This window comes from Zonotrichia leucophrys, chromosome 1A (assembly GCF_028769735.1).
Source record: "Zonotrichia leucophrys gambelii isolate GWCS_2022_RI chromosome 1A, RI_Zleu_2.0, whole genome shotgun sequence".
Classification (NCBI taxonomy): Eukaryota; Metazoa; Chordata; class Aves; order Passeriformes; family Passerellidae; genus Zonotrichia; species Zonotrichia leucophrys.
Window position 1 is genome coordinate 2,153,381 of NC_088170.1, and position 10,773 is coordinate 2,164,153.

The 10,773-nt window shown below is 44.2% G+C and overlaps 1 protein-coding gene across 21 annotated transcripts in view; it reads right to left on the minus strand.

The window, feature by feature from the left end:
* The window catches only part of PLEKHA5 (pleckstrin homology domain containing A5), a 155,451-nt gene extending 145,675 nt beyond the window's left edge, over nt 1-9,776 (minus strand). For all 21 annotated transcript variants that reach the window (XR_010442988.1, XR_010442986.1, XM_064734961.1 and 18 more), the window contains exons 1-3: nt 9,612-9,776; nt 9,389-9,465; nt 6,546-6,603 (exon numbers count right to left, since the gene is read on the minus strand). Coding sequence is in view for 19 of the 21 variants with exons in the window: in XM_064734961.1 (XP_064591031.1) it covers nt 6,546-6,603; nt 9,389-9,465; nt 9,612-9,700 (224 nt within the window). In the remaining 2 variants the exon portion in view is untranslated. The remainder of the gene's footprint in view (nt 1-6,545; nt 6,604-9,388; nt 9,466-9,611) is intronic.
* Between the last annotated feature and the right edge of the window lie 997 nt (nt 9,777-10,773).

The window sequence follows — 10,773 nt, forward strand, 5'->3', positions numbered from 1 at the left end:
GAGGGAGAGAGAGGGAAGGGAAAGTTTAAATTTAGATATTTACTTACTGAAACCCAGAAAAGAACACACATGCAGGCACCACTGCTGGCAGAAATCCCAGCAGTCAGGGCTGTGGAGCTTTGCTTCCAGCAAGGATTTCTCTGCCTGGAGCTCCACAGGAGCCTTCTCTCCCTCTCCCAGGACAGAACTGAGGAGCGCTCTGCACTGCCAGCCCCAGTGTATCTCAGCTTTAATGCAAGTGTAATTCATTAGAATAGGAGCTGGGGTAACATAAACATGTGCAGGAAAAACAGGCTTGGTGCAACACCACAACAGACACCAGGTCTGATCAGCACACCAAAACTCTTGTCAGACCACAGGGATTAAAAAACAAAAACAAAAAAAAAAGTGGGTGCAACTCCTTTAAAGCAAAAGCAGAACATAAAAGCACCAGGTGGAATCTGAACCTGTGAAAGTTCTAACAAATAGAGGTGTAATGTATAACAATAGACGTGAGGTGTTTTTGGAAGTGTCCCTCAGCTACAGGTGCTGCAGGATATGGGTACCAAGATGGGGAGAAGAAAAAGAACCTGTGCAGCACCCAGACACAACAGGAAGATGGAACAGCCCCAAAACCATTCTTAAGAAGGCACATGAATTTTTTTTTTTTGCAAAGAGGGGAGGGTTTGGGGAAAAAAATGTACCACTGCATTTATTAAACATTGCAGCAACCACCTACATGTAAGTTTTGATTGATAGCATTTCCTTTGCTTTTTGCCATCCTTCACACATGGTGAATACCAAAAATGAAAGACCGTGTAAGGATTCACTTCACTGTAGTAAATGTAGAGCACATCCACTTGATCTGCTATTAGTACCTAATCACCAAAAGAGAGCAAAGCTAGGGAAAAGATCTTTCCACTTCAAAAACAAGGTTCTAAAGATATAGACCAATTTAATTTGGTCACAAATATCAAAAAAAGTTTGAGTGTCTTCAACATCTTTCTCATGGACTTCAGCACTTCATGTTACTACTTATGTATAGGTATTTTTGTGGTTTTAAATAATTATTAATTCTTACAAGTGTTGAAAAACTTGGTAATGATTAAAAAAAAAAAATCAGTAAGCTCCTTCATGCTTTCAAGTCTTTGTCAGTGAAACTGAAACATTTAAGGTATTGCCCAATTTAGAAACACAGCTCAGGAAAGAGACAGCTCAAAATATCAACCACAGACGTCACAGGCAAAAAGAGCCTTTAGAAGCAGAGCAATTCCTAACACTCACATTTGATATTCCACCTCCCAGGCTAACTTTGAAACAGACTCCCAAGCCAGGGATAATGGGCCCTCCCAGACCTGCACACGAGTCAGACAACTTGTTTGTGCAGGGTGAACTTTTGCCACCCTTCCCTCTGGGAGAAATCCCATTCAGTTTGCTCCTAGGAAATCAGCTCCCAACTCCTTTTCCTGACTGCTCCCCTCTGCCTGGTTGTCTCTTTCCTCCTGCAATTCTTCCCACCCTGCAGCCCTGTCCTTCCCCATCCAAGCCATCAGAAGCTGCTTTTTGGATGCAGTCCCACCTCTGCTCTGACCCACACCCGTTTCTTTTCCTGTGCCTAGAATCCTTCCACCTCCACACCCAGCTCCAGCTCCGTGGTATTTTTGGTTCTTGGAATATTTCAGTGGAAGAAAGAAGCAAATGTTCAAACAGATAATAAATGTGCAGGCATTCCCCAGAAAAAGTTCTCCTCATCTGATCAGCTTTGCTCACTACAAAAGGCACAAGGTAGCTTGTAGCTAAGTCCCAGTTCTCACATACACCATTATTTGACCTACAGGTCTCACCATATGAGAAAAAGAATTAAGTTTATTCTTCATTTTAGTAAAATAAAGGTTAGAGGTAAAAAGAAAAGACCTGAACTTCTGGGAGGAATACTGCAATTCTTATTCTTGGAGAAAAACAGTTTGATCTGTTCATATTTTTCTCAAATTGCATTTTTTCTTTTCAAGAAAGGGCTTTTCTGCAAACACCACTGGCTGTTTGATTTTTCTGAAGAAAGTCTCAGCTGAATGGGAAAAGATCTTTAGAATGCACATAAAAGACAGGTTCAAACGAAAGCTGAATTCTCAATGAGCACAGGTTTATTTTAGTAAACAATAGAAACTCAGGGCTGAATGAGATCTTATCCCTTTTAATCACTTAATAAATTTTTCTTGCCTTCCCAATTTTCAAGCTACATGTCTACAATAAACAAACCTGAGCTGAGAAAAAAGTCTCTATAAAAACACACAAAACCTCTATTTGATGCAACAGTGAATTCACCTTGGCTTTGGCCAGGCTTTGCCAATGCCTCAATTCAGCCAGCAACACACAAAAACTACTCTGATAAACACAGAAAAAAGTAAACTTCAAGAGAAACCCCCAAAAATTAAACTTCAACCCTCTTAATTCTTTGAGCTTTTTAAGCACTTTTGCAGTCAGCTTTTGTACTGCCCAAAAAGTGTCAGTCTTACAGCAAGTTAAGAAAAATCAAATTCCAACATGGAAACAGCTTACCTAAAAGTACTTCTGTAGAAACCAACATAGGCAAAGTCATGCAAAATTCCACAAGTATCATCTTTGGACTGATTTTTAAAACAACCTTATTTCATAAATTAGTAATTTAAATAATACAGTATTTGTTTAAAAAGATAAAAAATATTTTCAAAATTGAACATATTTTTAGAACTACTGCAATGAGAACCAAAAATGCAAGAAAAGTTAAGTAAATGCCTGACTTTAGATCACTGGGTCATTTTAACCAATGGTAAGGGTTTCTCAAACACATGCATAAATGCACACACAAATTTATGTCATTTTATGGTCCTCAAACCCAGTGCTTTGGTGCCTAAAGATTATGAAGCCATCACCAAGTCCTAAAAACATCAAGTTGGAAATTCTCAATGTTCTTACCAGGTGAGGAGTCTGAGCCCCATGACCAGATGTATCTTCTCTACTGACAAGTATCATAATGGGATTTTCCTGTGGGGTCCTTTTCCTCAGGCACGTATAAATAACATAAATAGCTTAAGCTTCCCACAATACTGCCCAGCGCAGATGTGTTTTGGGGAGAAAGCCCTTAACTTTTCAGAGTGCACAATACACTCAGCACAAGTAACCAGTCCAGTGAAGGACCCTAAGCAGGACAAAATAAAAATAGCAAGTTTGCTGCTCTTTTCAAGCCTCAGGAGTTTTGCTTCATAATACAGAAGATTCAATGCTTAACTGAAAATAACAAATGTTGTAATTGAATGTTATCAGTCCTCCAGTCAAGGGCCTTATATTCTGTGTAAAAGTTTTGTTGTTTCAGTAAAGTTTACTGCTAGAGCTCCCCCCAAGTGCCAGCGAAGGGATGCCAGTGTACAGGTCAGATGTTAAGTAAATAAATGCAGATTTCTCACCCTGAAAGAGACAAAAACCCCAAACAATGTACCTACTCTTCTGAGAACACACAAGGTATCCCAGCATTGCACATTTTTAAACTCCAAATAGCAAAGGACACCTTTTGTCATTCGGGTTTACCAGAGGTGAATGAGGAGGATGTGGGGAAATGATTCTGTCATTAGCAAATATTCTACTGCTCAAAAACTCCAGAAAAAATAACATGCCAAAAAGGTCAAAGTCCTAGCTAGCATCAACTTACTATGACAACCCTACACCAGCAGAAAACCACAGTATGCAATGGGAACAACTCCTTATCTGTCCCTGTTTAAGTGTATCTTTCCACTTCAAAACTAGAACAAATTCAATGCCACGGGAGATAAAAAAAATTGTGTAAAATAGTCACTGTTTGGTATTTACTTATTCTGAAACCGAGTGCACACATCCCAAGAAAAATACAGTGTCCTTTAGGAAGAATCACATTTCAGTGCAGTCTGTATACTGAGTCATTTGTTTGAAATGCCAGTGCAAGGAATGTTAAGATTTAGCTGACGATTATCTCCTCGACATTATCCCAATTTGATTATACAGTGTTTACTACATCAAAGCCAAAAAAAAGCACAGTAATAGATTCAGCAACACACCCACTTGGAACACTGAAGACCTATTATTAAAGAACCAGAAGAATAATTTTCAAAAGGTTTTTATTTTCAAACACAGTCTAGCATAAGATCTTACCATAAAGGATGGTTGTTAAACATTTCTATTCAACCCACATATTTGAAGCTGTGCCTCAGAAGTTAGGTCAAATTATTTATGTGATCAGGAAACTTGACTGCCCTTCTTGTCTAACTCTGACTGGACACAGGAATCCAACAGACAGGTTTCAGTGGCTGAAGCACCCAAAGCATGACATTAACATTAATCTCCTTGTAACTCAATGGAACATAAAGCAATATGTTTCTTTCAGACCTAACCACAAGCAAGCTTTCAATATTTATAGTTTTGCCATGGTTTTATTACGCTGCAATTGACATAACAAACGCTAATATTCAGCAAATCAGTTCGCACAAATGAGCAGGTTATGGTTAAAAATCCACACATGGAGGTGTTTGCATGGCAGGAGGTCACAACAGCCAGTGCTGTCTGCCCCTCATGCAGAATCCCCACAGTAGTTAAAATTCAGACAACCAGAATTATTGTAATCAGCACATCACCCCGAGTTGCAGTGCCTAGGATTAGAAGACAGTGATTATAACGTTGTCTACGTTAGCTCTCACATCCTCTCTAGCACCAGCAGGGCTGAATGTGAGACAGCTTTAAAAGGAGAAGCTATCACTGGGCAGGAATTCAAATTCAGCCCGAGACTCCACACAGCAAACCAGTATTTAACGAAGGATGCCAAACTGGTCAGGCCACGTGAACCTTTCAGCAGGCCTGACAGCACCAGCCCTGCTATCCTCCTACATCTGTCAAATCCCACAGAAGTGTTTGTGCAACGTGTTTTCAAAGACAGCTCAACTTCCAAACACAAACAGAGCTATTTGGTGCTGGCTATCAGCAAAACAATCAGCTCCATGTGCATCCTCACAGTTACGGTAACACCTTGAACACAAGATCTTGGAAGGACAAGGGTACACAAACTCAGTCTGTCCAGAAGAGCTCTACAACAGCTGTTCACACACTTGTTTATTCCAGGAGAACTCAAGTTGCTATTTTCCAGTTACTACAGCTGGCCAACACACTGTTCATAAGCATATTCTACAAGAAAGGTTCCATCTCAAAGTCTAAAAGAATTTTTTTTCACATTGTATACACACACAAACACAGCTTCCTTTAATTCTCACTTGTCTTGCTTTAACAATCTGCACAGAACTCCAGAGGTAAAATTCTCAATGGATCCCTGTCCTAAGTCTGGTGGATTTCTTGTCAATGTCTACGCAGCACTCCCGCAATGCCAATCACAAGAAGGCAGAAAGGAACAGAAAAACAAACACGCTGCTCATCAACAAACAATCTGCCCTCCTAGACAGCACAGAACCTATTCTCATCAGATTTTTTGGGAGCATTATGCTTCAATATATGTTTTTAAATTTTGTTTAGGACCAAATCAAACACACTCATGTAAATTAAACCATGAAACACACACATAACATCCACCTTACACTGTCTGCAAAGCTTCTTACACAGATAAGAGCAGCAACCTTGTGCTCAACTCAACACAGAAAACCTACCTGCAGCCTATAAACTCTATCTGTAACCTTCACTCAAAAAGTTACCACACTAATGACATTTTTAATTTAAAGACAGCAAACCAAACACAGTGCAGTGAGCAAAAACTCCTGAATAAACTGAGAAAAGACTGTGAATTGTTAAACAGAAGAAAAAGATGCAAATTAACCAAATATACATAGGTGCCACTTAAAAATTTTCCAGGTGAGGATGGTCTAACTATCAGAAGAAGAAAAGCCTTCTTCTACAAAGAAGAAGTTTGTACAGATCCAACCAATACACCCTCTGGACTTCTATACAAGAGCTTGATTTTCATGTCTCTCATTCAAAAAGACAATACACACAATAAGGCTACCATAGTGAGCGTGCTCCTCAAAACATACTAAAACCAGAACAAAAAAAAAAAACAAAAAAAAAAAGAAGAGGAAATCAATGCTAGAAGCAGAAGCAGGAGGTCTGCAAAGAAAATGGCCAAATTAAACCTTCAGTGTGGCTTTAAACCATGTAATTAGAGAACAGGGCTGAAACCAAGACTCTTCTCCCAGTGATGAAGTAAGATCTTGCCTTTGTGAAAGCATTAATGGCACAAGAGGGTACACACACAAATGTCAAGCAAACAGAAAAATGCAAGGTTTTCTTGGCTTGCAAGGACATTTGTTGCTAGATGGTTACATTCACAGCAGAAACTGCACTTGAATCTGCATCCTCAAACAGCTCGAATTAGCACAAACAGTGAAGAAATTGTTTCAGCCATGCAGAATTCAGTAAATAAAGGACTAGATACCTTATGAAAATTTAAATGCTCCTTTTGGGTTTATAGCACAACAGTTTCAGTATGGAAAGCATTCAGAATTACAGCAACATTTACACAAACTAATTGAAAATAATAGTATTGTGACAAACATTCAACTTACTTTACATAATATCTTGCACCTTCAAAAGTATAGGCTTCCTCCCAACCTGTGGGTAAGTCTGGAAAACAAGCAGCAAAACATTCCAATTACCTTTTGAAATGAGAAATGATGCTAGCCATCCTGGTCTACTCCCTAACACCAAGGCAGTTAAAACACTGTGTCGGATTCCTCATGCTGAAACCTTCAGCCCCAGAAACAAGGATTTCAGAATTGACTCACCACACTGCCTAAGTGTGAATTCTGTAAGCCAAGACAAGCTACACATCTGAAAACCTGATTGGGGTTTCAGGTTCTCAAATAATAAGAAGGATGGTTTAAGCGTGCCCTCATTTAACATTCCTTCCTTTGCCCAGGACTCAGGGTCATCCCCAGACCTCCCTGCCTTGAACCTCAGCAGCACCAGCTCACCTGGCAGGCAGAGATCTGAACAAAAACCCACCTAACTGAGCTGCATGCAAGCCACAAGCTCCTTAAGAGGCACCATATCAACTGCACCACAGAGCATTAGCATTGTATTAGCATAATTCCACCGCTGTTGTGACTAACAAGTGCTCCTGCAGTGTTTACAACTCTGTTGCATTTTACATGAAAATCGTTTTCCATGTAAATCTAGTGGAGGATGTGGGTGCATATCTTCTTTTCTATTGCCAGTCTTAAGAGTCAGGAGTCCAGATATAAAAAAATCCCATAACACTAATGGTCAAAATTTCAGTTTTCTGGTGTGATGGAAGCTCTGGAGAAGTTTGGCACCTTAAAAGTTTGCCTCCATCAATAAAAATAATGATTGATACATAGTGCTCTCCCATTGAATTATAAAAGCAAGAATGCATTTCCTAAAGAAAAAAAAAAATCAGGCTGGGTTATGTGATGGTTTTTATCCTCCTCATTACTTATTTGCTCTGGCTGCTTTTTTTCTTCACTCCCATCTTTCTGCAGAACAAAAATCAAGGTGTCTTTCGATAACGGCACGGGGCAAAGTACAGCAAACAGGAAGTCTCTCCAGCAGAAGTATTTATGGCTGCTCCAAGAACTTTGCAAAAAATACTCTTCCAGTGCTGAATAGCTCAAAGAATAAAAAGCACTTCCATCCATAATGGAGGACAAAGCTTTCCTCACCGTCTAGAACATGCCTCACAGAATTATTCAATAGAGAGCTTTACAATAATATACATCTGCTAAAGAAGTGCCATTCACTCAAAAATTGTTTCTTAAGAGGAGATGTATTCTGAACATATTTTGACTAGGTTCCAGAACAATGGTCAGAGCAAAGGAAGAGATAAACCCCAGAATAATACTGTTTGATTATATCTGTGTATGGAGAGGTTCATTAACATACACATGAATGAGGAAAACTCCAGGAATAGATTTTGGTTTTAGACACTTTAGTTATCTGATTGATGAACTATGGTCAGTGTATCCAAGGTCATGCCTCAGCCAAGTTTAATTTACCTGATGATAACTCTGCTCTGTTACACGCAATACTCCAGACACCCAAAAGCAAACTGCATTTCCTTTAGAAGGCACTTCACAGCAGAAACAAATGAGACACTTGGAAAATTACTGGGAAATCATCATCAGTCAACAGGGACAGTGGGAATAGCTTAAAAAAAGAATTAATACTCAGCCAATGCCGGTGTTTTACAAGAAAAGCACTTCACACACATCTGCCCCCATGCATGCTGCTGTATTTGAAGGCCACTTTCTCAATCTGAGCCCTGAGAGCAGGAGCAAGAGGAGCCTGATAGCAATCAGTAGTTACATTTCCCAGCATTAAATGACTTCTTACAAACAACAGAACCTTCGCTGCAAATCAAACTGCAGGGTTCTAATAGCCAGAAACCGGTGGTTTTTAAACTATTCCCAACTCGAAAACACAAAAAAAAAAAAAAAAAAAAGAAAGGCTGCCCGCAGTTTTCTAAAAGGCTGTTTCTGATTCCTTAATGCATAAGTATTAACCAAACATAAAAAGCAAATAATCTGATAGAGACCAATTCACTTGCAGATTATTTCCCCGTGATTATCCAAGCGCTTGTACACATGAAAACAACTGCACGTATTACTACACTCCACCACCTCCCAGCGGCATATGCAGCCTGTGTGCAGCTCCGGCAGCCAAGAGTTTGGCTCCGGGTCTCCGGAGTGTCTGCTGTAAATCCTCCTCCTCCAGCACCTCCTGCTGATACTTCTCCAGAGTGGAACAAACAGCAGAAGCAAAGACTCGATTCCACCCTCCTCCCTTCCAAGTTATTTCTAATGTTTCAAGCCCTTTTTCCTCCTACCTATTCCACCTCTCCCAGTCACTTGGAAACCACATAGACTCTCAGCCTGGATGCAAGCGCGGGGAGAAAAAAGGGTTTCTAGGTGACTAGCGAAATCAGCCCCCTACATTTCTAGTACACCTATCGTGGTTAAATCTAGGCACTGCTGGAAATAGAAATACGATGAGTGGTTTCGTGCTAAACTGGGGAAGGATGCTGTGCAGGTGGATAACCGGGGTAGCCAGCGAGGAGCACGGGAGGAACGAGGCGGTCTCTAATGGTAACTACACAGGCTCGCAGGGGTGATACAAGGCAACGAAGGGAGAGCGGAGACAGATACATTACACAGGCACAACTCGGGGGCAGGGGGAGAGAGAAGGCGCCTGGAGAAGCTGGCCAGCACGCTGGGCATGCAGGGCTGCACGGCGACCGCAGCGCTGCTCAGCCCGCGGGGAACAACTGCGCGAAGTGCGGGCAAAGCGCGACCGGGACCCGTCCCGGGGGGCTGCGGGGACCGGGGCTGAGCCCGGCGGGGCAGGGGCGGCCGAGCTAGGGCTCCGGGCAGGGCTCCGGGCAGGGTCCTACCTGCGCTGCGGCGGTGCCCGGTGATCACGGCCTCGCCGGTGAGCGGGTGCAGCCAGGTCGTGCTCTTCGCCTCTTCGCTGCGGGGACGGACACACGGACCGAGTCAGGCAGGCGCAGCCCCGCCGTCCCCTGCTCTCCCCCTCCTCCCATTCCCTCTCCTTCCCTTCCCCGCACGCCCCTCCCGGCCCGGCCCCGCTCCCCTCCTGGCCGGCCCCGCGCTCACTTGATGAAGAAGACGCGGCCGCCCTGGCTGATCCCGTAACTCCAGCTGCCGGGCAGCGCCCGCAGCCGCTCGGCGCTCAGCTCCGCCATGGCCGAGCCGCCGCAGCCGGGGAGAGCCGGGCACAGCCGAGGGGAGCGCGGGCGGGGGGGAGGCGCGGGCACGAGCGGCGAGCGCGTCCCCGCCGCCGCCAACACCTTGGGGAGGGGAGGGGAGAGGAGGGCGCAGCGCCCGCCCCGCCCCGCCCCGCCGCGGGGGCGCGCGGGCCGCGGGGGCGCGCCCGGCCGGCGGGGGCGGGTTCCGGCGGGCGGGGAGGGAGGGAGCGCCGTGAGGCGGCCGGGCCGTCCCGCGGGGACGGGGGCGGGATCCGATGTGCAGCGGCCGTGCTGGGGCCAGGGAGGCACGGACAGAGCGAGGCGGCCGCGCCCGGCCCGAGCGCGCCTCCGAGATCGCTCCCCCGGCCCCGAAATCGCTCTCCCGGCCCCGCTCGGTCGCACCGGCCCCGCGATCGTTCGCCCCGCAGCGCTGCGATCTCCCAAATGCTCGGCTCCGCCGCTGGCAGATCCCTGATCGCGTCCGTAAGGACAAAGGAAATTGAAAGTTTTGTCCTATTTCCTCCCCCGGTGAACGCGCTCTTCTCACACCCTCCGCTTCGGGCGTTTTTGGAATTGCTTATGGAAAATAAATTTGTGATTTCTTTGTAATTTCTTATTTTAGTCCTCAAAGTGTAAAGGGATGGCATGTTTTCCCCGTCATGCAAACCGCCCTGTCCGTGTTTTGTGCCCCTATTCCAGAGGAGGTGTGGGATGTGGCGTGGGTGCGTGTGTCAGTGTTCCAGGGAGGTGGCAGCGATCCAGGTAGAATCCAGTGTGTGGAGTTTAATTCACGTGAGTAATCCGACTGCATGTCCATTTATGCACAGCCATCCAGGCCTTCGATGTAAGTTTCACACGACAAATGTCAATTTCTAAAGCTGTGCCATGGCCGTGATATTTCTAAGAGAGCCTTGCCTTGCAAAACCACTTTCTGAATAAGCACTGGAGCTGGGAAATCTCACAGCATTCCTGTGTCCACAAAACATTTGTAATTCACAGCTGACAGGCAGCTTTGTCCCCTCTCCCACTCTGAACGCCTCAAGAAAAATAAAATTGGGCAGACAAGCTAT